The sequence below is a fragment of the Oculina patagonica genome, chromosome 8 (assembly GCF_052425735.1).
Source record: "Oculina patagonica isolate OP01 chromosome 8, crgOcupat, whole genome shotgun sequence".
In the NCBI taxonomy this organism is placed as follows: Eukaryota; Metazoa; Cnidaria; class Anthozoa; order Scleractinia; family Oculinidae; genus Oculina; species Oculina patagonica.
This window is the reverse complement of record NC_135765.1, coordinates 21,225,915-21,244,711: the sequence shown is the minus strand read 5'-3', so window position 1 is coordinate 21,244,711 and position 18,797 is coordinate 21,225,915. Positions and strand designations below refer to the sequence as shown.

The 18,797-nt window shown below is 37.8% G+C and overlaps 1 protein-coding gene across 6 annotated transcripts in view; it reads right to left on the bottom strand.

Moving 5' to 3' along the window:
- Nucleotides 1-11,312, bottom strand: part of LOC144662701 (rho guanine nucleotide exchange factor 11-like) — an 80,232-nt gene extending 68,920 nt beyond the window's left edge. For 5 of the 6 annotated variants that reach the window (XM_078523562.1, XM_078523565.1, XM_078523564.1 and 2 more), the window contains exons 1-10: nt 10,895-11,312; nt 10,454-10,515; nt 7,078-7,182; nt 6,457-6,506; nt 4,194-4,251; nt 3,353-3,406; nt 2,001-2,041; nt 1,347-1,424; nt 1,074-1,124; nt 390-455 (exon numbers count right to left, since the gene is read on the bottom strand). In XM_078523562.1, the coding sequence (XP_078379688.1) occupies nt 390-455; nt 1,074-1,124; nt 1,347-1,424; nt 2,001-2,041; nt 3,353-3,406; nt 4,194-4,251; nt 6,457-6,506; nt 7,078-7,182; nt 10,454-10,478 (528 nt within the window). In that variant the 5' untranslated portion in view covers nt 10,479-10,515; nt 10,895-11,312. The remainder of the gene's footprint in view (nt 1-389; nt 456-1,073; nt 1,125-1,346; nt 1,425-2,000; nt 2,042-3,352; nt 3,407-4,193; nt 4,252-6,456; nt 6,507-7,077; nt 7,183-10,453; nt 10,516-10,894) is intronic. The other variant, XM_078523563.1, reaches the window with a different exon arrangement.
- Nucleotides 11,313-18,797: the final 7,485 nt, after the last annotated feature.

Here is an 18,797-nt window from a genome sequence, read left to right as displayed (position 1 = left end):
GATGACAGGAAATCAGGGCAGGCTTCCAGATACGTTTTTGATGCAAGGTGTCAATAAGGAATTCAACAGGTTGTGTAGATACCAGTCTCACTCCTTTCATTTTAATTTTCCTTGTTAATTTTCACATTCTTCAAACCCATTGCATTTCAGTTCATTATATCCATGTTGTCATTCAGTTAATGTTCTATATTTTTGTATTTATGTCACACCGACTAGCGGTTTACTGTTGTTGGCAACTGAAGATGGATGCAGGACATCCAAAACATGTATATTCTTGAAGATTATTTCTTGGCCGCTGTTATTTCATAATTTTTCGACTGCCAGTAATTAAGCCCTATTTGTCCAATAATAATAATAATCAATAATAATAATAATAAAACTTTAATAACCTGAGTCTGCATTAACGCATTGAGTTCTGCATCAAATGCTTTTATTCGAGTTGTTGATTCAGCCAGCTGAAAATAAAAATTAAAAAAAAACTTTTACACAAAAGAAAACTTTCAAAGTAATTAGTCAGTGCCTGTTTCTATTTGAAGCTGTTAATGAGGATGCAGTAAGATAATAATGAAAGAGATGGGTGGGGAGGACTTTTATACAGTATATCCCAGGGAGGCTTATAATCGGAATGTTTTAAAATTGGTTTGTTTTGTTCGGCCTGTTTTGTTTTGGATTTTGTTCTTTTTTGGTTAGCAGCCAGATAAACCCATACCAAGGAAAGAGGAGACTGTCATTTGACATTTTACAGTATATATTCATTATCACACAGTACAGATGACAGGGAAAACCGTAAACAACTCCCTGTTGGTTTACCAAGGGCAGGGCTGCAAATAACAGTCGGTCATCTCACATTGGCCCACCAAAATTTGCTCATGGCCGACGAAATCCCAATTGTGGTCATGATGTCCTGACAATTTTTGGTTCGTAAATCATCATATGGCAACAATGAATAAAAATCTGTCCGACCACAATTTTGTTTTGTCCGACCAAGATGATCTGCCTTAGTAGGACATTTCCTTTCAAGTGAAAAAAAAATATATTTGCAGCCGTACAAGGGTGAAAGAACTATTACACACCTCTTTTTGGAGCTTTTCAGATGGTTTTCTCATATACTCCTCCCTTGTTTTCTGAAACAAAAACAAGTGTTGCATGAGGATCAAGTAGTCTTCCATAACACTTGTGCCATACACAATTTATTTGCATTACATTGTACTGAATTTGTAACCTATTTCTGACAGCATGGCTCTAGCCAGAGAAGAATGATCCTGAACAAGGAAGAGTTACAATCAACTGGAAAACAGCTTGACTCAATAAACCATAATCAATAATAATTTCTCCTGACTGTTCACCTTGTAAAACTGCCTCTCTTGATCAAGTACCCTTTGGATAGTTACTGTTCTCTCATCTGTTACTGGGTCTTTTGGTACCTGGGTTACAACAAAGTCAAAAATAATTTTAACGCATTACATTATACCAGAAACAAACTTGTAATTATAACAAAAATTGCATACATTGCTGTAAGATAACCATTAGTGAATTTCGGCATGTGTAGTGCAGGAATTGAATAAAGTTGTTGGCATCTTGATTTTTAGTAAAATACACCCAATTTTTAAACCCTCCAAGTTTATTTTTTTCCTTAGTGGCCATTTGGCCACTGACTGCTCAAGTTTTGTTGCCAGTGAAAAATTTTAGTCGCTAAATTAAGCACATTTCTTTCCAATCCTGATCTTAACTTGGAGGGTTGTTTTTATACAACTTCAGTTTTTGATTTGATTTCTTTTTAACTTAGTCAATCTCCGATACAAAGGGTCCCCCCCCCCCTGTTAAACCTTGGTGGTAAATAAGGACTGTTTATGTAATATGTTTGTGAGCTCAACATTGAATTAGGGTAGGAGGAAGGAAACAAAGAAATTTGGTAACCATGCCAACACGAGGATGGTACTTTAGATTACACATCTCTGTTCTATTGACACAAATAACAAACAAGTAGTCAGTCAACTTACAATATTCAATGGCGGAGGTGATGAAGATCCATGCCTTTCTGCTAGAAAACAAATAAAAAGTGATAAGCATGTAAAGCCAAATGCAATTCATTTCATGTATGGTAAGGTACATGTAACTGTATACCCCCCCCCCCCCCTTGTGTACAGCAAGGCATATAAAAACAATACTAACAGTTATCTCTATTTGCTCAGAATGGTGAATGATTAATCCCAAATAGGCATTGAAGGCTTAGGCATAAATAATACATTTAAAACATAAAAAACAAATATCTGGCTTTAGAAGTTGAAGTATACCATTAATTATTTATACAGTCGAGGCTCTCTTAACGGACACTCCCGTAAGCGGACAGCTCTACTTACGGCCGCCTTGTTTGAAACCCCGTTTTACGCTCCCATACAAACTCTGTATTTTTACATTCTCGTAAGCGGACATTCCCGTAAGCGGCCGCGGACACTTTCAGAGATTACGACTTAGACTTTTTCTTTGTCTTAAAGCTCCCGTAAGCGGACACCCCAAAGAAAATCCTGTTAACAACCTCTGTATCTTGTTTTTATCAATCTACTTCACATCGTCGTTCGTCAAAAGTATTTTACAGTAATTACAGAACCATATTTCAGTGTTTGTTTTGTCATAATCCACGTCCGGTTACATTTCGAAACACCACTTACATGCAAATTAGCATTATGTTAGCTGGGCAAGCTCCCGTAAGCGGCCATCAATCCCCTACACCTCTAGTGGCCGCTTACGAGAACCATTCTCGTAAGCGGCCAGCTCCAGTTGCGGACACTTTTTTCGCGTCCCGAGGGTGTCCGCTTAAGAGAGCTTCGACTGTATACCATACCATAGAAAATACAGCCAATCAAAATACATTGGAAAGCCGTAAATTCGACAAAATTCAACCCAGCCTTCCCATTGTGTGCTGCCATTCCATTCTTGACCAAATTTAGTAAGCGTACATGTATTTTCTATGGCATGGTAAAACATAGTTACACAACATTTTCTCATGGTATGCTAACTATGGCATATCCCACTTGTCACTTGTATTTTCTTTGTATACCTATACCCCCCACCCCCCCCCCCTCCCTTGTAAATGTTCTTGTGTATACCAAGAAAATACAAGGGACTCATGGGATATTCCATAGTATACTATTGGAGAATAGATAGAATAGATAACTTTCAGACACGGTATTTATTTAGACACAGTAAAAAAAATTATTTCAGCATACAGTTACATGTATATTAAAAAAATCTGTTTTTCAACCTGAAGATAACACTCTCACAATGACATAATACAATTTGAACTCATTTCAAGAGTGTTATTTCATGTTGATACAGACAACATGTACATTACCTTGAAGATGAGCTGGTGGTTTTCCCAGAAGGGTCAGCGCAACATAGGAACCAGCTGTAACAAGACAATTAACACCAATTGTTATATGTCACATGTACATGTAATGCTACAATGAAGCTCTGAGAGCTAGCAAGCAAACCAATTCCCGCACTGTAATTGGCTAAACCAGCAGGCAAGATGAGGCCCCATTACAAGGCTGGTTCTGTGAGCAAGCAAGATAACGCAAACCCTGCGTATGTTTGGCTACATGAGCGGCCAAGATGAGGCTTTCTTGTCAGAATGGGATTGCCCACTGTATCCCACTAGAAAATACTGTCCTTGTGCCATAGAATCAATTCTTTGTTGAACAGGCTTGTTCAGCCAAGATGGCTGGACATTGGCCTCATTCTTTAATTGATGCAATTATCGGTTGAGACACACATAATTTACAGGAAAAAAAGAAGGACAACATCCAGCCATCAAGACCTCGCCTTTGGACAGTAACCAAGGGGATTCACTAAGGTTTGAGGCAGATGAGCATCAGGGTTTTGCATCCTGGCAAAGTATCAGTAAGGCCCTGCCCTCTTTAGTTAACTGAAGTTGATTCAGATACTGAAAACAGCTGGACAAGTCAGTTCCGGCCGGTCAATTTGCCCAGTGGCAGAAGGCAAGCACAAGGCTTTTGCCATTCAAAGGAAAAGAAACATAAATTGAAATTGCCTACCGAGAACCGGAATTCATTAAAAAAACAATAGGTAAGTGTAATATTTATGTTTAATGCTTGCTCAAGTGTTTATAGAGAGAAAAAGAGCTCAAAAATTAAGTAAAATGAAGCTGCACATGCTGAATAAACTGCACTTACATTTAATGAGGTTGACAACTTCAATGTGATTGTAATGTGTCACCAGAGTTCCATTCACCTACAAAGAGGTTAATAACATACCTTCGTTGTTCATTGCGATTTTAATGCCAAAGAAGAGTAGGTCAGATGAATTTTGACTAGTCTGTGCTTCACAATCCTTTTCACATAGCATGGTGGGTAGTAGGAAGGTACTTTCCTGTTCTCAAATTTCTTACTTCTCTAAACTTTGTAAACTCCTGTACAGTTGTACAGTATAATAGGAAGGTTATTCCACCTTAATTTGTTTTGATTTTGGAAGTTGGTCAGGGCAGTTAACTCTTAAATTGTCAACATAGATCCATAACTAAGTTCCCCTAAAGCCGGGCCCTAAAGATCTTGTAATTATATGAGATACAGTACCGCTCAGACATAAGCGTCCATCGTATATGCACCTTATACGCACATACGCACATACGCAGACGCATATATGCACATACGCAGACGTGCATATGCAATGAAGCGTAAGCACATACGCAGTTCTTTGTTATTCATTGCTCTTGGTTCTCATTGTGTTGTATTGTTAGAGAAAACAAATGAAATATCTTTGCCAGGAAATTATAAATTAAACAGCGTTGGTTAATTGAGTAGTGCAAAAGTTATCGTATTTCAAATCTAACTTCCATTGGCGATTTCTATACTTTGAGAAGCAACTAAAACGTTCAAACTATCGACTGGCTTACTAAACTTGAACGTTTGATCAAAACATTCACCTTGTGAACTCATTCTAAAGGATGAAAATCTTTGCCAAGTAATCTTAAAATCATAAGTTATCATTTCGCGCCAAGATCGAGAAGGCATCTCGACTGGAACATGTGCTTTGAGCAAAAAATTGGATGAGAAATGATACACAGCTAGTCTAAGAACAAGTCTAGCTTATTAGAAGGACGCCAAAACATTTCCGAATGATTAAATCTTTATTACTTACCGAAAGTTCCAAGTTCATAATGGTATAAAACAGTGCGTTCGCAAAACATTCACGGAAAGATCTCGCTGACATCGAAACAAAATTCGCTGCAGATGTAAAATAACTGTTGCATATTTTCGACTCTTCGACCACATCAGAAGTTAGCTCGGTCCCGCCGAATCAGGACAAACATAACCTGCGATCAGGCAATCTTCGGACAAAACATGAAACATGTGTGTAATGTCACGCGTACGAATTGTTTGTGTTATGACTTAGGACGCAAATATTAAACCTTAAAGTTCATTCTGTCATTTAGTTTTCTTTAGCAAAACGCAGTTACGTGTGTATGAAAGAATCTAAATCGGATACTTGCGTGCGGCGTTGTGTTACATTTATTTACGATGGAGTTTATTCGAAAGGTTTCAAATTACTTTTGACATATGCAAATTTTTCCAACTTTTAGACTCTTTTAGCTGCGCCGCTTTAAAAAAGCAAAATTTGTATAACTCCTCTAAAGCTGTAATTTAATTGATGCCATTTTCTGTGTTAAAAATGAAGACAAGTTTCATTCAAGAAGAATTTTATGCCAAATTCACAAAAAAATAAAACAAGTTCATTTCAAGCTAGACGCGATGGCGCGTCACAAGTCTGCCTTTCAATTTAATATTCACAGAAGGCTTTACGGCTCCGATGTTTTTCAAGTGGAATGTTTCGTTTGCCGACTAGAGTTCAGAGTTTATATGATGCGCCGTCAACTGATCTTGTTTTTTAGCATTTCTTACAACATAAACTTTTGGTCTGTTCACGCGCGCCGGAGAAACTGTTTATGAATTAATTGCCTATTAAAGCGACACGGCTTAGAAGCGAAAAAAAAATATATCTCTGGTTCTATTTGGCGTAAATGGGCGATTCAAACGAGTTTATATGATGCGCCGTCAACATTTATTAGATTTAGAAAAAAATCTTTCATAAGCACGCACCGGTAAGGCCGGTAAGTCAAGTAACGAAAAAGTTATTTCTCCGTTTCTATTTTGCATAAATCGGCGATCTCTAAAAGAAGAAATAGCAAGCCATCGAAAGAACAATAAACTATAAAGAAAAGAAAAAACAATAAGCTTGCTCATACATACTGATGAGCATACGCGTATACAGAGTATACGCACATACGCACATATGCAGACGCATATACGCAGATACGCATACGCGTGTATGTTTTGGGATGCTTATTTCTGAGCGGTACTGTAGATCTACAAGTATCACCAAAGTCTCCATGCAGGCCTTGTCAAAAAAATGTAGCAACAAGAATAGATCTGTTCCCACCTTGATAATCTTATCACCAACTTGTACACCTGTACGGTAAGCTGCTCCATCTGAAAATAAAAACATTAACGATCATAGTTGTTACTCCTGTATTCTGGGCTTTTCACTCTTTAAGCATCACCAGTACTTAATACAAACTTTTCCATTGTGCATTGAAAATTAATGCCTACCTGTATGTTACACATAGGCTCAGCAGACAATTGCTCAGTTGTTTTTTTTCTTTTATTTCCTTTTTTAATGGGGATGTGGAGTATGTTAAAATGTAACTATGTGTTTAACTGCTCCTGGAGGGGATTATAATCAGTCAAAAGCCACTGCAGTTTATCAGTATCTACTTGATAAGTACACCTGGCACAGATCGTCAAAATCTCCGCCAGGGTAAATTCAGACAGGTGACATGGCCCAAAAAGTAGTGACAGCATAATGTCAACGACCAACATTTTTTTCAACAATTTCTTTCAATTTCTGACAGAAGCCAAGGCATGAAGTATTGACAACAGGACCCCCACACTGTCCACTGCAGTCAGCTGCCATGGTCAGTTGATAGTCTAACACTTCACACAAGACTCAAACATGCAAGTGACATTGATGACGTTGATACAAAAGTGTAAATGTACACACCTTCCTTCACAGACTGTACGTAAACTGGATTGTCCCCTGTAACAGTCAGACCATAGCCTTTTTCGTCACGTTGGATAATGACACAGTGTTGGATCAAGTGCTGGCCTAAAAGATTTTAAAAAAAAAAAATGACTTTAACAAGGCAGTTGCATGTAAGGGCAAAAAAATATTAAACCCTTTGAAACCCAAATTATACACAGCCATTTGGAACAAACATTTAACTACAACATATTTGGCTATAGGGGCAGGGGTGAAAAACAAAAGAGAATATACATGTACTTATCTTTCTGTCTCTTTTGGTCTTGGACCCAGGGGGTACTCCGGGACAGTGACGGGGATGTCGAATGGAGGCACTCGGACCCAAATCCCTAAGTCTCCCGACATTACCCAATCCCTGGACCAAAACGCCCAATCCCTAGTCAAATTACCCCTAATTGCAGGCCCTTATTTGTTTTTACCCTCCCCTATTTTCAGTCACCCAAAATACCTCCAATTCTCCCCATCCCATCATTCCCCCTCCTTCCACTCCCCTCACTTATCCCGGAGTACCCCCCTGGGGTCTTGGACAGAGTGAAAATTACATTATTTATAGTAAACTCATCAAAATTACTGGATCCTCATTGGAGGAGAGCAGAACAATAAATCCCAGATTGTACTCCCTGGGAGTTCCTATTTCTTTTCTTTCTGAAGTCTCTCCTCATAAAATCACCAAATCCCATGTCCCATTCATAACTGCAATCCTGAATCTTGCTTCCCTTTCCCTTCTTAATCCCAGATTGTGGCCTTTAAAAAGGCCAAATCCTGGTTCCCAATAACCTGCTGTGAACCCTTTATCAGGGTGTTCATTAGGTGCACCCTGATGGGTTCAAGAGTTATTGGAGGGCCTTTGCCTTTCTTTTGTGGTTTGCTTTATCTCTTCGTTTTCCTTCTGCAGTCCTTCTTTTCTCATCTTCTCGCTTTCGCATCGACTTTCTCCACTTATATATGGGTGCTTCTTCTGCCGTTTCGTTTTCCTCATCTTGTTTCTCGCGTCTTGAGGAGTAGGTGATTATGCTCGAACTGGTGTCGTCTGGTGTGAGGATGTGAGTCTTCTGTCTTCTCTGTTCGCTGCGGTTCGCATTCCTTAGTGGTGGGCCCTTGGCTCCTTCAGGGTGAGCGGAGGGAAAGAACTTCGGGGAATAGACGCCTCTTCGAGCAGGTCGAGGAAAACTTCACTAGCAAGAAAATTAGATTTGATTCAACTTTTCACTTCGCAGCAACTTCTTGAAGAAAATCAGGCAGTGAATATTTCTTAACTGAGTTCATTATCGATACCGGCGGGGGCCCCCTCCGGGCCCTCCCGTGCTCCCCCTCGGCCGGCGCCTTTCCCTCCGCCGCCTCGGCCGCTGGCTTGGGTACCACATCATTGGGGTCTTCCGCCGCGCTTTCTTCCTTCCCGCTCTGCCCCTCCTTCTTTTTCTTTTTCGCCTCCACGCCTTCCCTTCTCTCTTGTGCCTAGTCGTCTACTCGTGATGTCTTCTGGGACGCTTCTTTCTCTCCCTCAGCGGTGCTTTCCTTTTTGGATATCCCCTTCACTTGTTTATTTTTTTTTTGGTTGGGACTGCAGAAGAACAAACATATCCTAAGTTATAGACAAACTTACTAGTTGAGATTTCGGAAGTGGATATATTCTCCCAGATAGTGGAATGTGCTGTTCGCTTTTTTTTTCGTGTGTTTGTTGCTTTTTCTTTTTGTTGCGTGTATTATTTCGTTTTAGTCCACTTTGATGTACTTGCTTTGGAAATTATTATCATCTGTTCTTTTGTTTCACTTGTTACTTTTTTTTTCCTCACCTTGTAATGCTAAGTGTGTAAATATCAATAAAGGAAAAATAGGCATCGAGATCGGAGAATTCTCCGGCTATTACATAGAATTCTCCGGCTAAAATTTCAAAGGCCTGTACCAATTTTTTATTTAGATGCAAAACCTTTAAAAATCATGCTCCGGTTACTTTACACTATTCTCCTGCTATTACAATTCTTAATGAAAACCCTGCTTTATACTGGGATTACTAATCATTAGGATACCTTGGTCTTCTGACCAGCGAGAATCAGTTACCATGGGAAAGTTTCATGTATAAGCCAAATCCTCAAACACAGGTATCTCAAATAAAGATCGTTGGCATTTACAATATTTACAACTCGTTCTTCTCTAGACCCAGTGTTTATTCAGGACCCAACATTTAATCAAAAAATAGGGCAAGTGTTGAAATTTCTTACAAAAGGTTTAGTATGAAATGACCAGTTACCAATTATCACCGACCACACAATCACTCTAGTAAAATGAAAGAAATCTAAGGGACTAAAGCATGATAAATAATATAATACAAAAGAAAACTACCACCATAGATACATATTAATACTTGACATTTCAGAAGATTAAACTTTATAAATCAACAAAATGACACTGTTTGTGCAAATACATGTGAACATGTGTTCACGGCAGTTATATTAAACCATCACCATGGAGACAGAGAGAAAAATAATATTTTTCCAAAATATCTCATTCCCATTCCTATTATAAATACTTATTGAACAATAACTAAATTCCTTGTGAAACCAAGTACAGTGTAATAAGAAAAAATCATATTTTCCAGGAACAAACCTATCTAAATGAACAACCAAAAAAATGCACAAGAAAATCAGGTAATCAATTTTTTTCAAGATTATTAGATTCTTTGTGTACCTGATGCTAGCAAAGAACTGAAAGAAAATGAATATTAAATGGATCACGTTGATTGAGCAGTGAAAAGAACAGCTCACAAAACAAACGATAAAATCGTTCGCAAAAATAGGTGTTAAAACACTTATGAATAGGATGAGTGTCCATTGTATTTCCCCAAATAACCACTTTGCCAATTACCAGTGGGCAAGATATTCAAAAATCGATAACAATGCCTATGTCTCAGGCTAATAAAATACGAAATGAGAAAACGATTCGAAAGACAAAGTATAATATTCTTCAACCGATGACAGGTACGCATTATGGACGAGAAGAGCTTCGGTAACATGTTACCAGCAAATTAAATTCACGGCAATTATTGCGGTATATATTGCTCATCAAATCAGGCCAGTTCTACATTGAGAATAATATAGAAGACTCTTCGAACGAAATGAAATGAATAAAAATGACTGGTGTTGAAAAAACGGCGAAACTATGTCCACAAAAGACGAGTCGAACGTAACCCGAGTGCCCATAATCCGTACAATGGGAAAACATCTTTAAAATTGACAATTTCAATGCATAGCTGTTCCAAAACATTCGCCAGTTACCCTTGCACAGAAAAACAGAGATCATTGTTACAATAAGACGGTTTTCCCTGCTAAATACAACTTACCTTCTTGATTTTCGGCCGGATCCATCTTTCGATGTAAAAGTCAACCCTTGCAATGGGTCACCCTGAAAGAGAAAAATACAAACGCTTAGCGGCATAAGAAATGATTATAATTAAAGCGCTCCTAAATTCGACAACTGACTCGCAATCGACCAAACAGGTTTGTGGAGACGAGCGAATAAAACAGACACGCTTTCAACATGCTAAGAAATTCCAAACCCTGCATGCTACTCAGCTTTTAAACATAAGTGGGTAGTTCTAAATTTACGCTCGCCGAACGAGCTGTGTTCTTAAATGCAACGCAATTCCCTCTGAACACGAATCAAAACCGCTCTAAAGCCGAAGAAATATTTCCTTCACTACGGTGTAAACTAATTTATTAGTAAGTTTAGTCGAATTGCAAGTTGTCAACTGCTATTAGTGCAAAACAACCGGCACCCTAACCTTTCTGCACAATCAGCTTGAGGCGATAAACAACGACATAGATGGCATTATTCATTCTTTCACTGTCGATACATCGATCGATTCGGTAGTGGATCCCACAAAACGATGCAAATTATCTTCAAACGTCCAACAATGGATGGTGAAAAGATACACCTCCGCCAAGCACTCGAATTCTCAGAATGTCCCAACCTTTTCAGTTTCAATGTAGATATGTATCCGGAGGAAATTTGACTTGTTTCGAAACACTGATAGACTCCTTCAGACCGACGAAGCTATTTGAATCCTTTCTGAGCGGCGAACGATTCGGCCCTGTTCACTCTGGCGTAATATGCGGTCGAGAAAAAATGATAGAGCAAAACAAATCTCCTAATTTTCCAGCCCTCTTGCAACAACCAATATGGCGCTCGGATATTGTCGAGCAGAGTGCCCCTGATAAACACGCAGCAATTGAGACGCCCCGCAGGTGCTGGGTTTTTGCGACCCGTGAGTCCCTTCACATCCCTAGGGATCCGGCTTACGAAAATATTTCATGAATGTTCATATATAATCTCCCAGCAAACAGAAATACAGCTTGAAAATAGTAAATACAGGTTAAGTAGTCTTTTTGCATCGTGCTCCCTTTCCTAAACCGTCCAAAAATGTGCTTCTGGTTGTAAACTAACTTAACAGTTTGGATGCAGGGGGGCACGCAACGAAGAAAAAAAACTACTTGGCTTGCCTGCTGCCGGATCTCTTGTTCAAGAAATGCTCATACCAGACGTCACTCTAAGTGCTTATAAAACCAGATTTATTGCAAGGCTGGTACAACGGTAGGAGGGCAAGATTTATTGGCCAATATTTCAACTAGCAGAGCTCGTCTTCAGTCAGGGCCAGTACTATAATCTAAGAAAAATAATTAAAAAAAATAACTTAGGTCAGGTTGTATCTCAGGCCGGATACTTTGACACCTTAAATATAAAACGGACACCTCTAGCTAAAGCTCTGTTAGACGGATACCTGGTGTTGGTCCCGTCCCTACCGTTTTTCAGTCATTTTAATGTAAGTAAACTCCCTATAAGACGGAAACTCTCTGAGACGGACAGTTGGAGCTGGTCCCGACTGTGTGAACTCGTCTTAGAGAGAGCTGACTGTAGTTAAAATGTCGTGGCCTACGGCAAACATATGAGAATATTGTTTTACCGGCCCAGACTGAATATTCATATTTTTCTGACGATAGTAGGCTGGAAATAGTCTTGTGATTATTCCTTAATTATAGCGTACCGTATTTTCTCGATTAAACGCCCCCGGCGTTTATTTCAAACTTGGCCCGATAGGGCCGGCGTTTATTTGAATTCAGGAGTTTTTTCAAGCCCTATGCTTCTAAGAAATTATTTTTATTCATTATTTTTGACAGCTATATAATTAGACATTAGTTTAAAGCATATTAAACCTTTAATAATTGTTTAAGGGGTTTATTTTCAAATACAGATTGGAGACCCGGCGTTTATTCGGGGCCCGGCGTTTAATCGAGAAAATACGGTATGACGTTTCCGATTGTGCTGTACACCATAAACTGGATATACTACATGTACTGTTCATCAAACTGTCAATAACATCGAACATTTGGCTGGCGCGGGTTTTTATTGTTTATTGACTACTTTTGCTGTTTAGAGAAAGGAAGAGTTTCTTTCGGCTTAAAAACATAAAATTGTATCGAATTAACAAATTTCAGCATACAAAACTCAGGAACTCATGAGTCTCCTGACAAAACTGATACATTCTATTCAAAATAAAATCTCAACTTCAGGTTTATTCTTATAATATTCTCAAAATTTCGCTATTTTCAGCCTCGATATTCTTATAAAATAAAGTATTTTGTAAAAAATAAGAATGCGATGGGATTTTTCTTTCCTTTTGAATTTCTTTTTTTCTGATTCTACTGTGGATGATATTATTTCAGTTGATCTCGTTATCAAATACGAAAACGCCAGACCAATTAGAACAGTTTGAAACTGATGCAAGAATGACGAAGCAACATTTTCCGTTTCTTTTTATATATTCTCCTTATGTCAAATACATTACCTTAAGGTGACTAGTGTTAGCGGCTACTAATTTTAGCGAGTTGGGCGAAAATCGCTAAATTTAGTACTCGCTAAAACTAAATTAAACATAGTCGACTTGAAAAATTCTTTTAAAAATGGATACTTGTAACCTTTGTTTTTTTCTGGCAATGCAAATGTTCGTTTAATTTCAAGTGAGTTTGTTCTTTTACTAAAAATTTATTCCCATCTGAGCTACTGTATCTACTTCAGTAAAATCTGGTTAACACGATATCACTATTTTTTTTAGAAACAACGGAAAACCGCTAAATGAAATAGTCACTAAAACTTGCTCAGAAAAAATCGCTCAAATAATTAGTCGCTAGCAATAGTAACCTTACGGCATTTTCTCTGTTGAAATTCTTTATTTAAGTTAAACAGGGGCGCTAAAAGACAAATCAAAGCACTAAATAAATCACTGAATCGTATTGTCAAAAGCGATAAACGTAGAAAAAATAGCGAGCGATATAAATAGTAAAAAAATAAGCGAGCGATATACGTAGCATAGCTACGTTTATATATAGGCCCCGTGAATGAGTAAATAAATTATAGTAATTACGTGCATAGAAAAGAACGTCACAAGCGGATGATGTGTACATAAAACAGCCCACGTTTAGCGGAAGGAAGCTCAAGAAAAAAGTCAAGAAACTTATTATAAACGTAAAAACCGCAAAACGGTTTTGAGGAGGAGACGGAGACAGGCGACAGCCGGAGATTCGTCTCAGTGTGTTTGCATGATCGCAAGCTATATAGCCGCCTACACAGACGTTCTTTTGGCTCGTTAAGCAATCTATCCCAATGAACGTCGCATCCTAACAGAGCTAATCGAGAAAAAGTCAATCACTTTTTAGTGGTCAAAATCGGTGCTTGAAATTAGGTTAGCCAAAACACCTGTAAAAGATCGAGGTCCTCTTGACAGGGTTTACCAATGTTTTTATCAAAACTTTTTTGGTCTAAAGGAAGGATGGATACAGTAGAAAGTAGTGGAAATAACAAAGCCAAGAGAAACGAAAGGAAAAGGAGCAAGAAAAAAAAATTGGCTTTTGGGCCGCTTTTTCTTTCTGGATGAAATTTACTATTTTCTTTAGAGGGAAACAATTTTATCGCAAAAAAAAAAAAACAAAAAAAAAAGTCCAAATTTTGGGCCTTATGCGCATGAATCACCAAAGTACATTAAAGGTTTGTACTCCCGACACAATCTAGTTTAATGGAATCTTCCCCAAAATCTTGCTGCATTGTGGACAAAACCAAAAGTGCTTTATTAAGCAAAGTTAAGGGAAATTCAGGCCGATCGAATACCATCAAAAATTCAGCTTAACGGTAGAAAAGAAAAACCAAGTTTTTGGAGAAATGTACAGGGGGGCGAGTTTTTTTTCAAACCGCAAGGGATAACATAATGTTCGCCCGGGCAAAAGAATCAAATAAGAATGTGTTACACTGAAAGGGTTAAAACGATGATTTCGGCCCTTGTATTGTAATACCACCACGTAGATTAAACCTTATTTTCACTTCAGATCCAGCAAAATCGGCTATTTTGAGACTTGAAATGTACATTTGGGGTCTTTTTGCAAATCCACCATCGGGAAATATGGTGGATATTTACCTCATTGCTTCGCGACTCGGTAAATTTCTACCACTATTCAACTCCACTTCGATGTATAATTGTTAAATAAAATCATACATTTATGATTATAGTGATGATTGCTTGCTAAATGTATGTTTTCGACGATTGTTTGTTATACTATAATGAGGATTGGTCTAAACTTCTCCCAACTGGTCCCCATATATTTCTTATTATAAGGTTGGGAGAAGTTATACGTGTTGAAACTAAAGACAATAAGAGCGTTAAATACACGTTTGGAAGAAGGCCAGGGCCTAGTTGTTCAAGCGGTTGATAACGCTATCCACTGGATAAATCACTAGGTCGTATCCAGCAGATAAGTGTTGACAAAAAAACTACGCTATCCACCGGATAGTGATTTATCCGGTGAACAGCGTTATCCCTCGTTTGAACAACCGGGACCAGATGCTACCTAACAACACTGGGCCAGGGGTTACTGGGGCTCTCACGCAAGAGGATCGTGTGAGGTAGATCACTACACAAAGCTCAAAGCTCAAACAAGAGTTGTTGACTACCGTATTTATTCTATTAATCCCGCGGCATTTATTAAATTTTTCGTGATTTGAGTGCGGCGTTTATTTAAAATTCAATTTAATTCTTGCAAACAGTATATGGTAACTGAACATTTGAATTTTCAAAAACAAAAACATGTTTTAGTGCTTGTCTGTTCTTTCATTTGCTTAAAATCTTAAAACATTGTTACAATCAAGGAAAACATTTTTTTAAGCTTCTCCAAACTTCATTATCACTGCATTTGCCTTTTTAGTCTATAATTCGATAAAACGCCGCATCATGATGCGGCGTTTATTTGAGGACGGCCTTTTTTTTTTAGTGAGGCTTTTAATCGAATAAATACGGTTACTGAATTCATTTCTAATGATAAATAAATTGTGATTTCCTGTTTTGTGTATTGCATAGGTGAGTAGATCTCGTTTTAAACTCTGTGACGCGCTAGCAGTTTTTGCTGCCGAAACAATGAAAACGCTCAGCGTCAGGTACCGTCCTGACTAAGTATCGAAAGTCCTGTTTCCACAAATACACAAATAAATTGGATAGAAATACGCTACAGAGCAACAGTAGAACAATTATTTTGAGAAAGAAGTACAGGATTACAAAGATGAAAGTGGATTGCAGAGCATCAAATTTGATTTGTGGAAGGATGTCACCAAAAAATGGGCACAGGTTATCGCGAATTTGGCCTTCCCAGCAAAAATCGTGTGACGAGTGAAAAAGTAATCAAACGTTTCTTTCGTACACTTAAAAGAAAGAGTAATGTTTAGTAAAAGGAATATAATTTCGATGCGAATATAGATGAATCATAAAATGCACGTCCCAGATTATAGCAAAGTTCGGGGCTGACGAATTCAATGCGTATTAAATTTGAGCGAAAAAAAGTTTTAGTGAGTACTAAATTAAGCGATTTTCGCCTTACTCGCTGGAATGGCTAAAATTAGTAATCACTTACAAAGGTAACCGTTAGGTTTGTTTTGCTTAACATCCTGTCGAAATGTTTTCCAGACTTTAATTAACTGTGATTTTTTTTATGAGCCGAAAGTGTTAGTTTCTTATTAAACTAGAAAAAAAGGTCGCGAAAAACACACGAAAACTAATTCCAGCACTCAGAGATAATTTCCGCAAGCTGCTTTGACACATGTCGTTGAGAAGATAAATGAATAGGTTATAATAGCGGTAAATTCCTGACGGAAAGTTATTAAAAATACCAAAATGACCATGCTTGTTATAATGAATGCTTCATCTCCACCTTGCGAATTTTTCTCGTGCGTTGCTATAGGCACGGTCACTGGATTGGAGCAGACATGCTAGTTTATGCTAATTTGTTATAACAATTTTGTTCTTCTAATCTATTCGGTGGATAACTTGTTGCCTGAAGTGGGCGTCCATCTTGCTGACAAAGAAGCGGCAAGCTTACTTCATGAGTTATCGGAATGAGACTGACGGTTTCGGAAGGCAGCAGTCTGAAACAGGTACAGCGTAGTGAAAGAAGTTTTAAACTTATGTTTCGGCAACTGCAGTTATTTAATAGCTGTGTCATAATCTCTCAGGTTTGAGCGTACTTGAGAAGAAAGAAACAAAAGGGAGAAAACAAACAGCAGGCGGCAAAATTTTCGACGTAAGTTATATATCTTCGTGTGAGTTTCCAGTGTACAGTTCGTCTTTCAAGTTTTTTGAATTCATCATATTTGTCTTTTAAGTTTTCTCGTCTATTTCTCTCTGTCGTTTTCCTTTATTCCTCATGGAGCTCGCTGTTAGTTATTTTATGCTAACTTCTGTGTTTGTAATTTTGTTATTTTCAGTCTCCTAGCTTGTTTCGTGTGATGAGTGTTTTGCGACAAGTCAAACAAAAACCACAGGCAGCAAGGTAAGCCCATGACTTTTCAGAGCTCGTTCGTTTTTCCAGCTTCTCCGAATATCCTTTGTGAGCTCGTTTGAATATCCTATGAAGTTTATTCGTTTAAACAACAAGGTATAGGGCTGACCCATTAGCTAAGGCTCTTTCGCAATTATAGTGAATTACTGGCCAGCTTAATCTTATTCTGCGAAACAAATATATAGATTTAGGCAAGACTAAAAGCGAAGCTCCTCCAGGGCTGTACCTAGGATTTTTTGTCTGCGGGGGCAAACAACGTTAAACTCCGCTGCGGGGGCAAACTCCAATATAGCTACAAGAAATAGCCCAGCAAAATCAAAACACTATGTTAGAGAACAAAAACGTTTAGTTTAACTGGCGGGGTCAACATTTATATTTGTGTCGTAGGAAACCTAAAAATAATGGTAAATGTTTATTAACAATTGTTATATTGGAGATCTGAAATTGTAAACAAGCATTTTTGGCTGGAGATGGCTTGGATGAAAACGGATAAAATTGAAAAATTGAGGCTAAACTTTTTAAGTTGTTTCCAGGCGATCGATATTTATAGTTGTGGTTTGTTTTCTATCTGCAAATTAAGGTTGTATCTTTCTTAAGATATTCAAAGATGTTTTCCATGGGTTAAGTTGCCAACTACTAATTTCAAACCAGTTTTGACCAAAAGTCCGCGAAATATTGGTTGCGTTCTTCGTCGCGTACTCATTGAACTTTAAAACTTTTTTTAAGTTGAAAAACACCCGAATCTGGCAATTATAGTATAAACTATCAGAGATCTAACAACGATTTCTTTACGCAATTTCACCTCTACACGATATAAAGGGAAGGGGGGGGGGGGGGGGCGGACTTAGTCAGATATCATAACAGTTTTTCTCTTTAGCTTCTTTTCGGCCGTTCAGGTTTCGCTAAATAATGCAAGGACGAGTTGTTTTGTTTTATCGTTGCTAAATACTTAAGAGAATTTATAAAGATACTGAATAAATTCTCTTGTTTTTGTTTGGAATATCTACTGTATAAAAAGTCAGAACTCGCGACGAAGGCGCGATTTCAACAAGTTTGTCAGATTAATTATATTTCACAAGCTCAACCAGGATAAAATACTGATATAATGATAAAACATCGGCAAATAAAATAGAGCTGTTAGATGACAAATCTCTTTACATGTCTTGTTATGTAGGGTTGATGAGTATTTTTGTTTGTCGTTTTTGTGTTGACTGGTTTCCAAGATCATTCTACAGTTTAATAATTTGCGATCGCAAAGGACTTATCAGTCGCGTTTTGATTTGTTTTACAAATATTAGAGAACATTCGCTCTTCAAAATCAAACAAAATTTCACTTATAACCTCACCAACTAAAACACAAAATTTGAAAAAAAAAAATTTCATATAATGTGTCTGAATAGGAACATCAAATTAAAGTGTACGCGAAGCCACGGCTTAAAACTAAAAGAAAATTCCGAGGCGAAAACCACGTTCATTAGAAAATTAGATTTTCCCAGTTAAACTTTGCTAAGCAAATTAAACTATGCTACTCAATAAAGGGTGTTACTTCGTACATTTTTTTTAGACCACTTGTCAATATAGCAGGGCAATTAACGCTTTCAATGCAATTACCGTAAAGATTCGATTTAGCGCCAGGGGCGATTATTTACTTTTGGCACCTCAAGGGAGGGCGCTATTCGAGACAGGGCGCTTATTTAATTTTTGGAGAAACAACCAAATGTTCGAAAAAAAAATTAAAAAATATTCAAACTTACAAGAGCAGAAACTGCAACAGTAACAAATTGTTGAAAGTTGAGTTACTTTTGAAAGAATTGT